General features: G+C 40.2%; 1 protein-coding gene across 2 annotated transcripts in view; it reads right to left on the minus strand.

The window, feature by feature from the left end:
• The window catches only part of TSGA10IP (testis specific 10 interacting protein), a 224,456-nt gene that overhangs the window by 64,639 nt on the left and 138,599 nt on the right, over positions 1-21,218 (minus strand). For both annotated transcript variants that reach the window (XM_085625872.1, XM_085625873.1), the window contains exon 6: positions 21,073-21,172. In XM_085625872.1, coding sequence (XP_085481998.1) covers positions 21,073-21,172 — 100 coding nt within the window. The remainder of the gene's footprint in view (positions 1-21,072; positions 21,173-21,218) is intronic.

Raw genomic sequence — 21,218 nt, forward strand, 5'->3', positions numbered from 1 at the left:
TAGGTTATAAGGTGTTCCACTACATGTCCAGCACTTGAATTATTCATCCCTCCTGTGTGTGTAGACTCGTGAATGGTGACATGTGTGAGTTGGTGTTATGGGCCCCACTAATGAATGCGTGTATGAATGAGTGTGCGTGACGACGGGTCTGCAACGCAGGGAGGATATCGGTATATGTTGTTCCCCATTTCCCAATCTTGCGCTGGATCATTTTTTCTGGTAGCAGTATGATGGTTATTATTGTATTAGTTTGGTGATTATTGCTTGTAAATTGCTTATTGATTATTGACTGTGGATAAGTATTGGTTTATGTATAAACACTCTATGTTGAGTCGCGTTGAGTTCTATGTTGTTTGACGGCTTCTGGGATGTAGGAAGTCGGAAGTTTGTAACGATTCCGTAGTAGGGCAGACTGTTCGCTGCTCTCGGGAAAGACGGAATTGTTATTGCCCTGTAGGTACACGTGGAAAACGTGTGACGATTGGAGTTGCGCGACGCATTGTCTGGGCTCGATTTGGTAACATCGTTGTGTGTTACTGCTAGGGACATTTTCTGTATGAGAGAAATGTATGGTAGCGAAGGTCACCTGTGAAATTTTGGTCTTAGGTACCAGGAGTCCAAAAGGCACTCTGATTACGCTTATCACTGGAAAGGTAATAGGTGTTCCCTAAGCTTGATAGAAGGATAAAGTAGAGGGAAGTGCTACTTTATTAACGAGTGTAATAATTTTGTAGTAGGGCAGACTGTTCGCTGCTCTCGGGAAAGACAGAATTCTGTGTGACTGAACTACATTTTCTGTATGAAAGTGCGTGAATGAAATAGCATTCAGGTTAATTGTGAAACTCTGGTTTTATTTCTCAGGAGCAGAGCGTCTCCAACTAGGTGTCTTAATTGTAGAGAAACAGTTAGCTAATGCTTGTTAGAAGGGTAAGGTAGAGGGAAGTGCTACTTTATCAATGGAAGTAACGATTTCGTGGTAGGGCAGATTGTTCGCTGCTCTCGGGAAAGACGGAATTCTTGTAAGAAAGGTAATTAACTATTCTTTTGTTAGCGAAACAGATAATGGTGGCGTTTTTATGTCGTTACTAACGGATTTGTGAGTCAGAAAGAACGTAAAAAAGTTTGCTGATAAATTTTGTAAAGGAGGGGTCAGCAGAAGCAGGAGTAGCAAGAAAAGCTGACGTCAGAAAGACCGCGCTGGGATTGGCCAGTCAGTAAGAAACGTAGACGCTCCTGATTGGTGCGTTAGTGTATGCCGCGCTGAGAGTGGAGAATTACAGGGTGATGTAGACGCTCCTGATTGGTGCATTATTGTGTGTCGCACTGGGATTGGAGAATTACTGAAGTGATGTAGACGCTCCTGATTGGTGCGTTAGTGTGAGTCACGCTACGATTGGTTAAAACAACAGACTAGTCGTAGGGAAATCTAGTGATACTGAAAAGACAAAATGATGTATTACGATCCACCAGAAAAAGAGAAAAAGTCCTGGTTTGGAAAGGTCAAGAGTTTATTTAAAAAGGACAAACCAATTGTGACTAGAGAGGGACAGTTGCTTCCCCCACCAAAATTGCCCGCATCCTTTATGGTTGCGAAATACGGATATCATACATGTATTTGGTTGGACAATTGGGCAAAGTATACAAAAGATGATGGAGTTTTAGCTTTTCCGGAACATGGTTTGTTCAATTTAGCAGTATTGAGTAATTTGAGAGAGAGAATGATGAATCTAGAACCGAGACCTAGACCAACACAGTTTGAAGCATTGACAGAATAGGAAGATGAGATGCATGACAGAGAATGGCAGAGGAGTGGCGGAAGGTACAAATATATGTTTGGTAGATCATATGGACAGGAGAATCATGATGATAGAATGAGGAGATGGTGAAGCGCAAATATGACTGATGGTTTGTTTCCCGTGAGAAATGCTGAAGAAATTAGCAATAGAAAATGTATGGAAAAGAGAAATAATACAGAGTCAGGAGGGTATGGTGTGCATGAATCGGAGGATGATGTTCTTGATGACATGTTTTATAAAAATCCACCCCCATATCAATCAGATTCCACATTATTGACACCAAGTGCCCCAATGAGAGAGACTCTGCGAAATATAAAATTTGAATCAGTACCACAAGAAGTAGGAAGAAAAAATCCTTTTAGAGAAATAGAGAAAACACAACATGGTAAAACGAGTAATGAAAATTCAGCTGAACTAGCAAAAACCACTTTAGAGTTAACTGAAAAGATTAGGGAATTGACCAAAAATTTAGAAGCCGTAACCGTTCCTGTAACTATAGGACCTGTAATGCCTATTTTTGATAAACAAAAGGATAGTGAGCATTGTCTGACGATTCCTTATAACAGTAATAAACAGACCGAGAGGCCAGAAAAAATAGCAGATGAGAACCCATGGAGACAAACAGCAGGTATTTCAGAACAAAGTACGCCTAAAAATTTGACAGTAAATCAAAGTTTAGTGGATAGAATAATAATGACAAAAGAATCAGTCCCAGGATCACCAAAGAGTTTAGCACAATCAAATAATGAGAAAAATCCTGTAGGGCTACTTAAAAAGAATTAAGTGAATGGCTGAGGAGTTTACAGCAGAACGATACATAATCACAATCTATAGATGTGGCCAAGCTGAAGATTGTTTTGGAAGAATTAATAGTAGGGACTAATCCCACATAGAAGTTAAAAGCCTATCAGGATGAAGAATTATTATTTTTATGTAAAAGTATAACATGAAGAGCAAGGAATCTACACGAAAGACTAGTGGCAAATGAAATGGGTATAGACTTTGAAAGAGTAAAGGCTTTACAAAACCATACCGAGTAGATTTTTCTGAAAAGGATATTGAAAATCTGAACACCGCAGGAAGAACAACTCAGATTAAAGACTTAATCATTTTGTTAAGAAAATGGGGGGATGTAGATAAATAGAAGAGTAGGTGGTTTCGAAAACGAGATGATGTCTCAGACAAAACGTTTGCAGCCTTCCCCGTAAGAGAAAAGGAAAAGGTAGTAACAGAGTGTCCCTTGAGAGAAATTCTAGGTGGAGGATATGTACATGTCCCTTGGACTAGACAAAATATTTTGTCATTTACCAATGATTTTCCTCGACTACGCGAAAAGCCAGTCGAGTGGTATAGGCAGGTAGATAGGTTTGTAAAGTTATCAAACGTTTTATGGATTGATTTAAATAGTCTTTTTGACATAATAGTACCAGCAGATTTATGGACAGAATGTAAAATTATGATCAGCTGGCCTACACAAGAGTACCCTAGAGACCCAAAAACTGGTGCCCCTGATCCTGAAGTGATGAAAAAATATGAACAGGTAATTGCCTTTCTGAAAAATAAAGTACCTCCCAAGGAGACTGATTGGGTAAAAATTGACCGAACTCATCAAGAAGCTAAGGAATCGGTACATGCTTATTATGAGAGGTTAATACTCGCCTTTAAGCAGTTTATTGGTGATGAAAATTTGAGTGAAAAAGATTTAAGTCACTTTGTATACCGATTTGTATATGGGCTGCATCCAGAAATAAGTGAAATGATTAAACAGCATACTGTGGACTAGCAAAATAAGAAAATAGATGAAGTACTGAGACATGCAAAATATTTTAGTGATGAAATTGAAGCCAAACAGTGTAAGTTAAAAGAAAAGGCTATGTGGGCACAGGTAAAAGTGGCAGAAAGACAGGAAGCTCAATTGATTGAACAGGCAAATGGTGCAGGTATAAAACCCAAATTTAATGTTGGAAAAGGAAAGGGACAATTCAATGTAGAAGAAGCCAAAAAGAAGTGGCCACATCATAATTTTGGAAGAATAGGGCACTGGAAAACTGAGTGTAAATTTCCCCCGAGTACTAATGGTGATAATTCATCATTGAATTCGCAGGTGCAGAAAGAGGTGAGTTGTCAACCACAGCGACAGCAGCAGATTGTTGCCCAACAGAATCAGGCGCCAAAACCGCCTTTTCCACAGAGCGTAAATCTTCAGCAATACAGTAATGAGACAGGATTCTACAACGAAGATCAGGTAACTAAGCTGCATCGCGCTAGTGCTGTTTCGCAGTACTGGCTACAACGCGATGAGAGTGAGTCAGAAGAAAGCTATTGACGGTGTCGAGGGGAGGAAGAAGATTGCGTACTTGGCGCAACTCTAGAAGTAGACCAGACAGGTCCTTTTGTGGATGGAAAGGTAAATGATGAAAATATTACTTTCCTAGTAGATACTGGTGCTACTCGTTCAACTGTCAGGTCAGCTGATGTTAAAAATCTTCCTCTCTCGGACGAAACAATCCAAGTAGTTGGAGTATACAACAGACAGATTAAAACGTATCTCACTGAACCAGTAAAAGTTAACATAGGGAAATTTTCTGAAATGCACCGTTTTGTCGTGTGCGATTCAAGCCCTGTAAATTTGTTCGGAAGAGATTTGCTGTGCAAAATAAATTGCACCATATTTTACACTCCCGATGGTATAGCATTTGAGACCCCTGATGAAGATGTACTGTATAAAATGACTATGGCTAATATGGAACCTGAGATTACTGAGGCATTTGCTGTAATTAACCCTGAAGAACTACCAAAAGAACTGAAAAAGACAGTAAAAGCGGAAGTCTGGGATTTCACAGGAGAAGATGTGGGATTAATGAAAAATGTTGATCCTGTATAAGTGACTGTAAAGGAAGGAATTAGTTACCCAAATATTCCTCAGTACAAATTGACACCAGAAATAATTGAAGGAGTTACTCCTATAATAGAGAAAATGATTAAATAAGGTATTTTGAGAGAAATAATGAGTAGTCCATGTAATTCACCAATTATGGGCCTGAAAAAGCCTAATGGAACGTTTAGAATAGTGCAAGACTTGAGAAAAATAAACAAAATTGTTGTGTCATGTTGTCCTATTGTACCAAATCCATCTGTGATTTTGTATCAGATTCCTCATGATGCGGAATGGTACACAGTAATTGACCTGTGTCATGCTTTCTTTTCCATTCCATTGCATCATGATAGTCAGCAGATTTTTGCGTTCCGGTTTGGCGAACGTATTTTGGCATGGTGCCGAATCCCACAGGGGTATACAGAGAGCCCCTTAATATTTAACCAGATATTGAAAAAGTCCTTAGAAGATGTAGAGATGTCCGAGAGCTCAGTACTGGTACAGTACATTGACGAACTACTTGTGGTGTCAAAAACTCGAGAAGCTTGTGCAGTGGATACCATAGCCTTGCTAAATCATCTGGCAGATGGAGGACTTAATGTATCCCCATCGAAATTGCAATTCTGTCAGAAAGAAGTACAATATTTAGGTCACAAAATTGAAAAAGGACTGAGAAAAATAACTGCAGATAGAATCAAGATAATAAAAGGAATGAGAGCCCCAATGACGCAAAGAGAAGTGAGAATGTTTCTTGGAATGGTTGGATATTGTCGTCAGTGGATAAGTAACTTTTCCCTGATTATAAAACCTTTGGTACTCCTGACGAGAAGTGATGTAAAAGACCCCATTGAATTAAATGAGGAAGAGTTAACAGCCTTTAAACAATTGAGAGACAGTTTGTGTGAGGCACCAGAACTTGGCATGCCCGACTATGAGAAGGAGTTTGAACTATACTGCAGCGAAAGGAATGGATGTGCGCTTTCTGTATTAATACAGAAACATGGAAAACTGAGAAGATCAATTGCATATTTTTCAGCTATACTCAACCCTGTAGCTGTAGCATTGCCTGGTTGTTTAAAAGCTGTAGCAGCCACCTGTAAGAGCCCAGAACAGAGCGAAGGAATTGTGATGGGGTATCCTGTGCGAGTGTTTTTACCTCATGATGTGGCAATCCTTTTAACAAGGAGCCGCACTCAGTTCATGACGCATAGTCGGCTGACTAAATATGAGAAAGTCATATTAGGTGCAACAAATGTGAGCCTTGTAAGATGTCTGAATGTGAATCCTTCAACGTTATTGCCTGATGCTGAGAATGTGGAAGTCAGAGACGGTGTAGATCATGACTGTTTGGATGTGCTTGATTTCTGTACCAAACCACGTCCTGATATAAAAGATGTACCTTTGACAGAAAGTGACCATGTGATGTTTGTGGACGGGTCATGCTTGAGAACAGACGAAGGAATTCTGAGTGCAGCATATGCAGTATGCACAGTAGCAGCGGTAATGGAAGCGTCTTACCTAAAGGGAGTAAAATCAGCCCAGGTTGCTGAACTGTTTGCGTTAACCAGAGCATGCAAGTTGGGAAAGAATGTAAGAGTGACTGTGATAACCGATAGTCAACATGGCTTCTGTGTGGTGCATGATTGTGGCCATATTTGGTCCCAAAGAGGGTTTTTGACTTCAAGTGAAACCCCTATAAGGAATGCTGAAGTGGTTGGGAAATTGCTTGAGGCGATACAGCTGCCTAAGCAATTAGCTGTTATGAAGTGTGCTGCACATACAAAGACTGGAGATTATATCGCAGCTGGGAACCAGTATGCAAATGATATGGCTCAATATTGTGCGCGAAATCAGAGTTCTGTAAATCGGGCAAAAGAAAAGGAAATGAATTCATGTCCCTTGTTGTTTACTAACATTGTGAATACATGGGAAGAAGTGAGGCAGTTAGAGGAAGAAGCAGGAGATGAGGAAATGAGACAGTGGGTAAAAGCAGGATGTGCACCAAGGGAAACAGATAATGTGTGGGTTTATCGAGATGGAAGACCAGTTATGCCTGACAGTATGGTGTCCGCCATGGCACGGATGTATCATGGACAACCACATGTAGGGAGAGATGCAATGCTTAGATTGTTTAAACAAACATGGTATAATGCAAAATTCAGACTTGTAGCTGAGAGCCTTTGTCAAAGATGCCTTCTATGTCAACAGTTCAATCCTGAAAGAAAAACAGTTGTAAGTCTAGGAACGATAGGTCGAGAAGGAGGGCCTTTCACCAGAATGCAAATTGACTTCATTGAAATGCCCCCCTGTAACAGGTTGAGGTATGTTTTAGTGATGGTCTGCCTGTTTTCTAGATGGGTAGAAGCATATCCCACAAGAAGAAGTGATGGAATTACAGTAGCCAAACTACTATTGAGGGAGTTCATCCCTAGATTCGGGTTTCCAGTCACAATTGAGTCAGATAGAGGAAAACATTTCCATAATGAAACCATGAAGCTAATTTGTGAGGCGTTGAATGTACAACAAAAACTACATTGTGCCTATCGCCCAGAGGCTTCTGGTGTGGTGGAACAAGTAAATGGCACTATTAAAAACAGATTAGGAAAAATGTGTTTAGCCACAGGTTTGAAATGGCCTGCTGTCTTGCCTCTGGTACTCATGTCCCTAAGATCTATTCCAGACAGGAATACAGGTTTGAGTCCTCACGAGATTGTAATGGGAAGAGCAATGCGACATGTTTTCATACCAGTCAACAAGCTATTGCCTATATCTGATGACTTGGTGTTGGATTATTGCAAGGGGTTGGCTGATTCTGTTCATTCTGTGTTTCATCAGGTTGGATCGGATGCCACCACTCTTGAAAAGAAGCCAGCTCATGATCTGAGCCCAGGTGACTGGGTGAGAATAAAAGTGCATAGAAGACGAAACTGTTTGGTCCCACGGTGGGGTAAACCACGTCAGGTGATCCTGACCACGACGACAGCTGTAAAATGTGCAGGAGTAAAGAACTGGATTCATGCTATTCACACCTTGCGAATTCCAAATCCAGTGGATAACAAGGAAGGAGAATAATTTGAAGAATCAGATACAAGTTCTGAATCAGATGCTGAAGAAATAAGAACAAGACAAACTACTGAAAGGGGGAGACAGAACCAAGTCCGGCTATTGCACCAGAGAATCTTCCTTTAAGAAGAAAATTGTAGATTTCTGACACCAGCTCAGAATCAGACACTGAGCAGTACAAGCACATAAGAGTAAAAATAAAAACAGTGAAGAGACTGTCAAAGAAATTCTTGATAAAGAAGTTCCGAATGAAAATTCAAGAGAAATTCCACCTGAAATAACAGAAATAGATGGTAAGGTACCAGATACAGAGAGTGAGGGAAAGATTTTTGCGGAAGACCCCTGAGGAGCTGTGGGGAAACCATACATCCAGGTAGAAGAAGGGACAGCTAGTCAGCAGGAAGATTGTGTGGAAGAACCACGAGGAGGGACAGAAGTAGGTAAGAAAAAGGAAGTGGTGGAAAGAAAGACTACTGAAAGTAAGAGTCAAGTTGGAACTGAATCAGAGGACAGTGACGAAGAAATACCAGAAGGTCGAGTCCTGAGGAAAAGAGCATGGAGAACTGAAAGAAATGAAAAGGAAAGTAAGTTAAAAAGGCCAGTAAAGGATGAAATTTGGCCAAACAAGATAAAGAGATTGAGATACAGATTGACACGAGTAAATTCATCTAGAGCTGAACAGGTGAATGAAGTGTCTAGCCAAGAGAAATCAAAAGACGTTGAACAAACATCATCAGAAGAAAGTAAGAGAACGAGAAAACCTAACCAGAAGTATAAGTCACCGGAATGGTCGTATGTGGTACTTCCTGAAGTACGAGAAGAGGCAGACAGCCAAGGAGATCTAGAGGTGACTATACCAGAAGTGGTTGAGGAAGACGAAGAATCGGAAATCCTGAGAGTTATCTTGTCCGACATCGGGGAAGAGACGGATGTTCAGGAAATTCTGAATCAAGATTGTGAAAGGAAAGTAAAAGACCATCAAATGCCAAACTGAAGAGACAAAAGTGCTCTGAAAGGAGAAACTTGAAATTACTGAAAAATACATAAATTAAAAAGAACCAAGTAGGTGCTTAGAGCCTTGGGTTAGACAAAACTAGTTGTGAAGTAGAAGAGGCTAAGTCAAAAGACACTGATCATTTTCTGAAATGGCAAACACAGAAAGTAGAAAATCTAAATGTGTAATCCTTAGGAGATGGTGCAAAATGTGTTGTTGTTGTACAGGATTACTAATGCTTCTGTGGAGTGCATTAGCTTTAATGGTCTCATTTAAGGTTACATTAGAAACAATAGAAGGTCATAGTGAAAATAAGACTAATGTAGAAAAGATTCAAAAGATTTTTCCGACTAAAATAGATAGAAATTACTTACATAAAGATAGGTCCATTACTGATTTTTCTAACAATGTTTTTTCAAAATTACTGTACGAATATGTGAAGACAATGGATGTGAGGGATTGCTACGTCTGCATGCAGTTGCCTATGTCAGTATCTGAGGGAGTGACATATCATCACCTCCCAGTAACATATGGAATAACATGTAGTGTATTAGCAAGTTTGTTCTACAAAATAGGGAGATTAGAATATTATTTTTCAGATGTAGATAACATATTTTCACAAGTACCTGTAGTTAATAAACTGAATAAAGTAAAACCTGCTAAAGTATTAGGTGTATTCTTCTTAGAAACTAAAGAATTAACATATGAGTCTATTTTTAGAAATAATTTAACTTGTAGTTTGAAAAGAGAAGAGAAGACTTTCCTAGATATGGTAGAAGAAAGGAGATTAAAAATGCAAAAGAAGGTACCTGAGGGATAAGAAGAAAAGACAGTTTGGGATGTTGAAAAGGAAAAACATTTGAAAGGAGAAGCTAATCCTTCAATAGCTTTAGATTGGCCTCAGAAAGGGAAGTTGTGTATTAGAAGAAATCAGACTGCATATGATAACTATTTTGTAGGCACAAGTGATTGCCATGATACTTATAGAATCATGGGTGGAGGTGGATTTAAAGGAGGAAATGATCCGGTTTTCCCTGGATTATATTTTATCTGCGGGAACAAAGCTTATTATTGATTACCTGATCACTGGTATGGCACTTGCTATCTAGGCCTGGTTTTCCCAAAGATATTTCATGTGGGAAGAGGAAAAGATCGTGCACATGAGATATACAACTAATACGTAGGAGAAGAGAATCTTGGTCAGAAATTGTAGAAGACATTTTTGGAGCGCTGATACCAGCAGTTGGAATATCTCTGAATGCACATAAAATTTGAAAATTATCAACAGTAGTGGATCGCTTGACAACAAGCACTGCTGGAGGATTTTTATTGGTAAATACCGAAATGGTTGCCATGAGAGCCATGGTAATGCAAAATAGACTTGCCCTTGATATAATTTTGACAAAAGAGGGTGGAGTCTGTGGAATGCTGAATGTTCAACATTGCTGTACTTACATTCCTGACGAAAGTCAAGATTTAAAGACGTACATAAAGAATATAACTGATTTGCATGAGGAGATTTTTCCACTGGAGGTTGAAGGCATTTGGGAAAAGATTGGGAAAAAGTTTTCTACTATTAAAAACTTTTTACTAAAATTAGGTAGTACTTTTATTGGTAAAATATTATTTCCAATAACGTGTGATTATTCTAGTTTTAATTCTGAGATTAGGATGTCTATGTAGCAAAAGAAGGAAAATATGAAATAACATAAAAAGAGAAACTGTAAAGAAAAGAGAGAAAGAAAGAAAAGAAAGAGAATTTGAAGAGGTAGAATTAGAAGAGTGGAAAGAGAATATGTATAAAAAGACAAGAAAAGAAGAGTCAGGAGAAACAGTCATGTGAACTAACCCAATTTTAAAAGAACTGAATTCATTTCTATTTACAAAATTTTTCAAAATTTAAAGGTAGTGTGGTGATGTTAAAAATCACCAAAGGGGGGATTGATGGAGCAGGTAGAACAAAATTTTGTATACCTCCTCTATTTTGCATGAAAAGGCTAACTATATAACTTACTGATTATAATTTTACTAACGGTTTGCTGTGTTATACTAATTCAACCTTTTGCATACACCAATTACACGTGGGAAATTGCTATTTGCATGGCAAAATAACTCTAATGACTAAAATATGTACGCATATTAATAGTAGTACATGTGGTAATAGATATCGCATGATTTATGTTGTTTATGTGATGTTTGCGCTCCTGTTTGGATCCTAATGGTGAGTATTATCGCTTTAAATGTTGCTATATGCTAGGAAAATACTAATATATAAAGGGATTAGTGAGAGTTTAACATTAGCATCATCATTTCTTTGCATTAATTATTCTTTTGTGTTTGTTTCGATTAAGTTGACATTTGGGCGAAGACAAGATCTTTGCAAGGTTTGTTCCCCACTTTCATTGGCCTAGGATAAAGACTTCTTCAGGTGCTTTCTATAGAACTCGCTTGACCTGCTATGCCAGTGAGAAGACAGGACAGAGGCTGAAGGCCCCACCCTTAATCCCTTGCCTGTCATCACCACACCCTTTTATCGGGTGGGCATCAACATTTTTGGATCCCCAGACTGCTTCTGGCAACAGGTTTATCCTGGTTCTAGGGGATCATGATACAAGGCTCTGCCAAGGCCCGAATGGGTATTTCCACCAGAGAGAGTTTTCCGAATGAAGTGGTATCTGACAGGGGCATCAACTTCATACCTGCTTACATGCAGTCAATGTGGAAGGAGTGTGGTGGGGCTTACAAGTTCTCCACTCCCTACCATCTACAAATCAGTGGGCTTCTTTAAAGTTTTCTTTTTTTCTTTTTCTTTTTTTTTATTTTATTTTTGATTTGCAGTTTAAACATTTACCAAACAATCACATTGATACGTCAACGCAGAGAAGAAAAAACAAAAAGAAAAAATACAAATAATAACATAGCAATCCACCCTTTGACTTCTCAGAATCAACTATAATGGGAGAAGCCAGAAGACCATCTTATAAACATCATTTAAAACGCTAGATTCTCTCCCCCTCTCTAGTTCTACTCTCCCTCCAATTCAAACTAGGAGCCCAGATACGTTTCCCAAAATCTCCTACTTTCTTCCCTTTCTGTAGATACAAAGAAATCTCTATGTTATGCATACCCAGTAATCTGGAAAGCCACATTTGGAATGAGGGCGCCACAGTATCCTTCCACCCTGCGGTGATTAAGATCCGGAGTACTGCGACCGACAAAAAAACCAAAGCCTCCTCGTCTTTTCCCAATTTTAGCCTATCATCGATACCTAATAACATGAGAGTAGGGGATAAACCGATCTTTTGACCTAATAATCCCTCCCAGAATTTTTCTACCTCCCTCTGAATTCCTGCCAAAGACCCGCAGTTATAAAACATATGGAGCGAATCTGCATGACCAATCTTACATCTGGGGCAGCTATCATCTTCCCTTACCCCCCAAGCATATAACTTAGCTGGCGAGTGATATAAATTAAACAAAGTTTTATAATGCTGCGCCCTCAAATTAGTGGAACGGAATGTTTTTTTATTCAAGAGGGCCAGATCTAAATCGACATCGGGGTTTCCCAATTTTATAGCCAGAGCACGTTCTGTTTTTTCGAGGTCATCTTGTATTTCTCCAATAAGTAGAATATAAATATCTTTTAGCTTCTTACACCCTTTAATCAACAAGTCTAAAATGGGGAGATCAGCTGATGGTACTATCCTTGGTCTTAAAGCCTTCAACCGACATACTAATTGATCATATAACAGCCAATATTTTGAAGGGATACCGACACTGCGCTGCAGAACTTCAAACCCCAAAATCTCATCTCCTCTCATTAAATCCCCTACTGTCTTAATTCCTAACTCCTTCCATACCTGAAGGTTCCTATCAGCTGCCACCTGTGGGAACAAGCTGGAATTGCGTAAATTAAGGTATTGATTTACCTTGGGGATTTTACTAAACTTTGAAATAGCCCTCCAAACCCCCCATACACCACCCAATACCTTAAAACGAGCCTTCCTATAATACCTACGGTCGACTTTGCACATTAAGAGGCCTACTGCTTTTCTCCCCACTAGTAGTTCATAAATTGAGGGGAGCGTCTGAATATCATTATTTCCCTCACTAGGATACGGCTCTGACTGAAAGAGAATGGACATTTTCATCAATAAGCACGACCAATGGTATAACCTTAACTTTGGTAAGACTAGACCGCCCCTATCCCTGGGGAGGGACAAAAGTTTTGTAGATCGCCTAATCCTCCCATACTGCCAAATGAACCTTATAAAGATAGACTCAAGACTTTTAATTACTTTTTCCTCGATTAGAAGGGGTATGGCGCAGAACAGATAAAGTATTTTGGGGAACATTGACATTTTTAATACATTCACCCTCTCTATCAGTGAAAGGTGTAATACATCGATTCTTTTCAGATCGGCTTCTATAGATTTACTCAATGGGTCAAAGTTCTCGGCGACTATTTTATCTATTGAAGCATTAATTCTGACCCCCAAATAGCTCGCTGAATCCACAAATCTAATATCCGTTTTAATGATGTTTTTAGTACATATTATTTGAGTTTTTGATACATTTAATAAGTATCCTGAACATCTACCAAAATCCTTTGCCATTTGTGCCAGATCCAGAAGTGCCTGGTGTGGATCCGTAGTGGTCACAGCCAAATCGTCCGCGTACGCCAAAATCTTGGTTTCATACCCATTGCATACCACAGGACTAATCGTTGGACAGCCTAAAATCTTCCGAATAAACGGGTCAATATAAAGAGAAAAAAGGATTGGGGAACAAGGGCAACCTTGACGCGTGCCTCTATTAACTGTTATTTTTTCCGAAGTCTCACCCATAACCACCACTCGGGCGACTGGGTTGACATACATCGCCCTGAGTGCTCTTATACATTTTTCTCCAAATCCCCTTCCCGCTAAAATCTCCCACATATAACTCCAGGCCACTCGATCAAAAGCCTTCTCGGCGTCGAGCAGAATCATGGCCATCCCGTCCCCCACAGTGGACTGGGCGTCAAACAGAGCTATTGCCCTCCTAGTGTGATCCGTGGTCCCACGCCCAGGCACAAACCCGTGCTGCCACGGGGAGACGAGACCTCCTATGATTCTGCCCAACCTTTTAGCCCAGATCTTAGAATAAAGTTTTGTGTCCGCATTTATCAGTGAGATAGGGCGGTACGATCCCGGTTTCTCCTTGGGTTTGCCCTTCTTATGAAAAACCACTATGTTTGTTTCCCTCCATGAGTCTGGGACCTCCTCTGTACAAACTATGCCGTTAAATAGATCTTTTAAAAGTGGGATAATCTCAGTTTCAATACATTTATAGACCTCAAGAGGTATCCCATCTGGGCCGGAGGCCTTGCCGATGGATAATTCCTGCAGAGCTGATGAAATCTCACTCTCGCATATCTCTGTCTCCAACTCTTCCCTAACTGTATCATCAAGCCGAGGTCCATTATCTACATACTCTTCGCCCTGCTGAACACCTATATTATCCTCAGTATAGAGACTTTGATAGAAGTTCTTAAAAACCCGTAGGATCTTTTTGGCTTCTGTATACTCTTTCCCATTCTCTACTATCCTTGAAATGCTATTTTTAACTCTTTCCTGCCTAATTTGTAGAGCCAATATTCTGCCGGCTTGTTCACCAGTTTCGTATCGTTTAGCCCTTGAGGTTTGGTATTCGCCTATCGCCCTCTGCATTAACACCTTCTGTAGTTCTGCGCTACCGACAATTTCCTTTGGCTCTCAACTCTATCCCCCCCAGATACTATATCTGTTGTATGCTGTTCTTCTGCCCCTAATAATTCCCTCATTAATCTTTCCACCTCGCTCCTATCCTCTCTTCTCAGTCTAGCCGCACAGCTTATTGATTCACCTCTTAATGCTGCCTTAAACGTCTCCCAGACCCCATTTCGCGACGTGCTATATCTATTAGTGGCAAAAAATTCCCCCACCCATTTCCTAATGTGTTCTGTAAACCTTTTGTCCAGCAATAGCCTCCTTTCTAAAGTCCATCTAGTTCTTGACTTTTCAAGCCCATTCAGTTCGTAAGTTAATATCAGTGGGTTATGATCCGACAATACCATCGGGAGTTTGGTTATTTCTACCCTATTTATTTCTGAAGATGAAACAAAAAAATAATCCAGTTTGGTGTATCTCTGGAAAGGGTTTGAATAATATGTGAAGCCTGCGTTTTGAGGGTCCTTGACCCCCCATACATCTAGCAGCCCATGGGAATTAATAAGAAACTTGACGGCCCTGAAAACTCTTGGCTTCCGTCCTAAATATACTACATTATGTCCCCAGTCCGCTGAAATATTCAGTTCGCCACAGAAAATTACAGGGGTTGGCCAAGTAGCTAACTCTATTTCAAGAAAATCATAGATCTCGGGATCGTCGTTATTAGATCCATAAACTACACACAACGTAAAACCCTTTTCCAACTCGACGATAACCCATCTCCCATTACTATCTGCTTTGGTCCGCCTCACCCCTCCCAGATATGATCTAGCTAACACCGCGACTCCCCTATTTATCACCGATTGCGTTGTACAGGCCACTAACTCTTAACCACTCATAGACATAAAATTCCTTTTTTCCCAGGGGAGGTGAGTTTCTTGCAAACAAATAACATCCAATCTGTTAAACTTCACAAAATGGACCAGTTTCTGATGTTTCCTCCAATCATTCAACCCGCCGATGTTGATTGAACATACTCTAATATTCACCATCCTGTTGGACTACTTGGGCACCTGAATCTACCTGAGTCTTTAGTGAATTTTCAATTACTAAGTCCTTACGCTGACTATTAAGACATCCAAAATAATTCAAACTGCAATTTTTTCCCCCATTTCCTAGTTTAGCCACCCCCACCCATCCCCCCCAGCACCCCCCTAACCCAGCCCCTCCCGCTCATCCCACACCCGCCCCAACATAACCCGCTCTGTGAAGCGCTCAGACCTTGTCTGTGCACGTGACGGTCTAGCAGACCTTGCAGTGAGAGCAACCATTTTGAGACTATAAAGAGAAAACCAATACCACTATCGAGACCCCCTGGTCCAATATCAAACAAGTCCGCGCATGCACCGGAGGAGGATACCACTGTATTACAATCTGGCATTCCATCTCCAGAGGAAAAAAAAAAAAAGTAAAAGGAAGCACAATTCCAAGTCTATTTGCCTAGAGAGTCCAAATACTCTTTTGCTTTAATTTCTGAAGCAAAGAATAAAACCCTGCCATCGTTGATTATTTTCAGCTGAGCAGGATTTATCAAAAAAGCTTGGATCTTCTTATCCTGGAAGGGTCTGATCATCTCCCTCAATCTCCACCTTCACTCTACAGTCGTATGGCAATAGTCTGGACGGACAAAAAACGAGACCCCCTCGCTTATTCTCCTAGCATCTGGTCTCGCTTTTTCTACGATGGACTGTCTCAAAATATAATTTCTAAAAAACACCAATACAGCTCTTGGTTTATCGCCTTCCTGCGAAGTTTAAAGGGGGCACGATGGACTCGCTGTATCTCAGTAGTCCAATTCCAACTGGAGAGCTCTGGAAACGCTTGCTCAAAGAGCTTGGTAATATAGACCTTTATATCTGAGCCCTCGGCCCCCTCCCCCTGTCAATTAGGTTAATAGGTCTATAGTTGGAGGATACATCCTCCCTCCCCTTCTTCTAAATAGGCACAATGATTGCTCTGTGCCAGGAGGGGGGTTGACCCCCCTCAGAATGGCATTGCTAAGAGCACTCAGATACAGAACCCATATCTCATGGTGAGACAAATATAAGTTTCCCGGGATACCGCCAGGACCTGGGGCCTTATCCCTTTTTAATAAATGCTGCCATCCCAAGAATTATGTTATCTTTTATCTTTGTCCTGGTCTTTTGCCCAATCTGGTCTACACCGCTTCTCTCTGAGTATTCGATACAAATTTTTGACCATATCTTATAAAGCTTGGTAAAATGGGTGACCCATACATCGGGTTGAACTGCTCAATCCAATAATTTCCTGTAGCATGAGTCCCAAATGCTATGAGGTACCAAAACTCCTTAGTATTCCTTTTGTGTAGGGCCTCAGTACCTTTTTCCCAATGCTCTATCTCCCATCCACCTTTTCACCTTTGTGAGTTTATCTTTATAAGCTTTCTTGGCAGTCAATAAGCCCTTACCATCACCCAGTTTTACTGTTTCCACATTTGCCATTTTGGCCAGTCTGCATTCAATTGTTAACCATCCAGGGGGGTTAGAGCTGGAATGCCCCTCCACCTTCCTCTAGTGAGAAGTAGTTTTATGTGCCCCATAAAGGTTCGAGTGTAGATTTACAGAATTAATAACACATGGTTCTAACATCTCAAATAGGGCTAACTTATCTACGTAAAGGTTGTAGATACCTGACTGCACTTTGTCATCATCTGCTAATAAAGCCCATTTCACATTCCTTCTATTGTTACATGTATTAATACGACTTATGACAGAATTAGCTCCCACTGCGGATAGATTTGCAAGGGATCTAATACAGAAGTAGGCCCCTAATGCTTCATGATCACTGTCATTTCTTGTTGTCACCCTCATATCAATTAGGAAAGGCAAGAGGAGACTGTCTAACAAGATATAATCAATATTGCTTGTATGCAGCTCCTGCTTGAAGGTTGGGCGAGCAGGACAGTCAGACTTGGAACAACCGTTAACAGTATTCAGGTCATATGAAGCTATCAAATCGAAAATGTGCTCAATAATCCTAGGATGACTTGCCTTATGATTTGAATCGTCAACTAAAGCTGTCCTTGGCCCATAGCATTGTTCGGTCAGATGAGGTAGAATTAGACCTTCTGGCAGTTTTGTATTAAAATCACCTGCTATAAGTTAAAATGAGTGTGATTTAGGGATTCAATCATGTGAGATAATTGGGTCACTGTTCCTAAGAAGCGGTTTGTCTGAATAGAACGAATGTACACATATATTATTGCTATGTGCCCAGCCTCCAAAGTCCAATGAAGGACCAGAGGGACTAGCCATCCCAATAGATCTCTACAATCGGTTCGCGATCTTTTTACTTTAGGGAACAGTTCCATTTTGAGCTATATCAACAGCCAACCTTATGGTCTTCTAGCTTTTGAGGGGACTGCGCTAGATGCAAAAGTGGTGTATCCGGCTCTATGCATCGGTTCTACAGCCCATGTTTTCTGCATCAGACCTATATGGAATTGATCTAGAAAATTAGCCCCACTCCGGATCATTTAATTTTGCTCTTATTCCCACCATAGTCCAAGATAGTTGTTTCACAGTATCTATCCGGCCCTCTGCTTCCCTTAGGTTTTGACGTAATCATACTGAAAATTATGCCTAAAAGATAAAAAAAAAGATTAATGCTTGTTTTTAGGGACACTTATTTGTGTTAGAATGTTTTGTATATATTGCTATTTTAAAGAATAATAAATTGTATTTGTGTTTTATATTGTTAGCAATTTAATAAGTGTCATTGGCCTTGAGAAAAAAGTGGATATATCACAAAACATTTGTTGACCAGTTGTGCGGCAAAATCTGTGTCTGAAATTTGAATAAAGGATGTTATTGGTGCAATTTCTGCTTAGCCCATCATATTTTCTGATTTAAATTTCTTGTGTCTACCTACATTAGTTATTGTTTCTCATTCTAAACACTGTGAGAATTTTGCTGATAATTACAGACCAAACCTATGAATTATGAATTTGTAACCAAGAGACTCTAGTCTAGTCCATACAACTTCTGTATGTCCTGTTTTATTTAGCCCCAGAAAAGCATCACTATTTCAACAATGTGACATCAGTATATAACACTGAAGTTATATTTTAATGGGAGACCTAATTAGATTTGTAGTGGAGTGGTAAGATGTATGCACACACAGTGCATTTACTGATCCACAGACAGATTTAACTGGCTCACCAGCATCTTGTAATTGAAAGAAATGATGAATTAAAAGTGCATGCATGTATAGAAACATGGCTTTTGACCCACTCATTTTATGCATTGGTCTGCTGAAAGGCCATTCAAATTGTGCTTCTTGTCACCACAGAATACAACTTTGAGCAATGGCTGAGCCATTTAGTTATTGGCTCTCCTGCACTGTGAGTGATGGTATTATGCCTGATCATATGTGTACAACCACCATAAAGGGGGGCAGAGGCGGCCGGCACAGGTAAACGAGGTGAGCGGGGCGGGGTGGGGGAGGGGAAGTCAACAGATGACGGAATTGGTATAATTAAATAAATAAATAATACCTATTCTATCATCTGTCGGCTTCCTCCCCTGCCATGTCCTGCCCTGCAACATGGCGCTTACCTGTGCCGGCTGCCACGGAAGGGGTGCCCATCAGAGCTGGGGTTTGTAGACCAATTCTTTACTTTGTCAGTGCTTTTATCTTTTAATTCTTTACTTTTTAATCATCTCTGTGTGACTAAAATGAGTTTCTGTACCTGTTTCTTAAAGAACATATCCATTTCAAGTATATAGCCAGCCTGTTCAGGTAGTGGCACGTTTTCTTTTTTTCCTCTTAATTTATTTCTGCGACTTGTGCTACCAGTAAAATGAATAAAAAAAGGAACCACCACAACAGCTTGCCAAGGTCAAACCTACTGATTTACTAAATACGTGTTTCAGGGCCATATGTAGGTACCTCAATACCGGTCGGTAACGGCCGAAAATCGGTAAATATCCCGTTACCAACCAGTATTGAGGCACTTGAGATGTAGGTGGCTGATTTCTGAATTCGGTATTTACCGAATCGGAATTTTAAGAAATCGGTAAAATACCGATTCGGTAAATTACCGAATCCAGAAATGCTATGTAGGGGGCACTCAAGTGAGTGCATTATTGGTGTCTGGATTCGTTATTTACCACCAACTACAAGTTGATGGTAAATGACGAATACCTTTCAAAAAGCATTTTTGTGCTATTTGTAAAGTGCCATGTGGCAGACATACATGCCCTTAGGGCATGTATGTGCGCCACATGTGCACACATGCACGAATCAGAGGTGCAACAGGGTGTCAATGTAACACACTGCCACCCATGATGATGCCTCCCCTATTACCGATTCGGTATTTACCGAATCGGTAATAGTAACTGGCTTCCCATTCATTCCTATGGGCCTCCAGGCCCATAGGAATGAATGGGAAGGGATGCTTTATTACCGATTCGGTAAATACCGATTCATAAATACCGATGTTTACCGAATCGGTAATAATTACCGATTATTTACCTACATACTATTTACCGATTCATAAATACCGAATCGGTAAAATTCGGTATTTATGAATCGGTAAATAGTATGTTACCTACATATGGCCCTCAATAACTAGTTTAACAACATTTTAATCCCCAAATAGATTGGAATAATTTATTGTTTAGGTAATTAGTGCTTGAGCAGCTCCAAATGTACTTCAGGCTACACTGAACCGTACACCTGCGATTAATCAAATTTCAGATTTGTATATGCACAATAGCACCAATGCAATGCTTTCATTACTGAATTTTAAATACATATTCAGATTTTTCAACTATAGGTTAGTGCTGGAGCACTTCCAGGCAGTAATAGCAAACAAAAACACTCCCATGCAGAAATAAACAATCCAACAATGTATGCGTCTTGTTGCTGGTTTATTCCCAGGATTTTCAGTGATCAATCAGTATATACAATGAACAGCTCGTAAATTTCCAATTTACAGCGAATATTCACATAATGTGCAGACAACACGTGTTGCTTCTGATGCGGACTTTTTCAAGGTTTATATATCTCAACTAGTGGTGCCTATGGACATTATGCATGATGGCTAATGTCCTTTGGCCTTGTTTATAACATAAACAAACAAGTAAAAAACTTTTGGGCCATTGGAGATCTACATTACACTGGATAGTCCCTTTGGGCCTTGTTTATTTACAGCCGCGGCACGTGCAGGTAAGAGGGGTGGGGCAGTGGGGCCGGGTGGGGTGGGATTTCGACAGACGATGACGAGGGAACAATAAAAATAATATTTATTTTTCCTTGTCATCGTCTGTTGAAATCCCCCCACCCGGCCCCACCGCCTCACCGCTCTTACCTGCACGGCCGCGGCTGTTTATTTAGATAAATAAATAGGTAAAAATATCCATAGTCATTGGATTCCTTTAGATATTTGGCACAACAGAGTCCCAAATCCGTCACATTATCTGTGAAATATGCACTATGGTATACCAAATGCTCAATATTACAATCAAAATATTCCTCTCTAGTGGATCAAATCCACTTCATTATTATAGGGCCATCTTTGTCCTTAGACTGAATGCCAAGCAAGCCATGAGTGAAAAACCTGGTTTTTACCTGCGAGACCTGTTGAAAGAGGAAAGGTCTTAAATTCACCCGCGCCTGCATCTCCCTCAGTGCTGCCTGGTATTCTGCTGCACGCTCTTGATTCTGTTGCCTGGAAGCACATGAAAGATTTGACTAGTACGCTATGACCCCCCGGC

This window comes from Triturus cristatus, chromosome 9 (assembly GCF_964204655.1).
Source record: "Triturus cristatus chromosome 9, aTriCri1.1, whole genome shotgun sequence".
NCBI classification, from domain to species: Eukaryota; Metazoa; Chordata; class Amphibia; order Caudata; family Salamandridae; genus Triturus; species Triturus cristatus.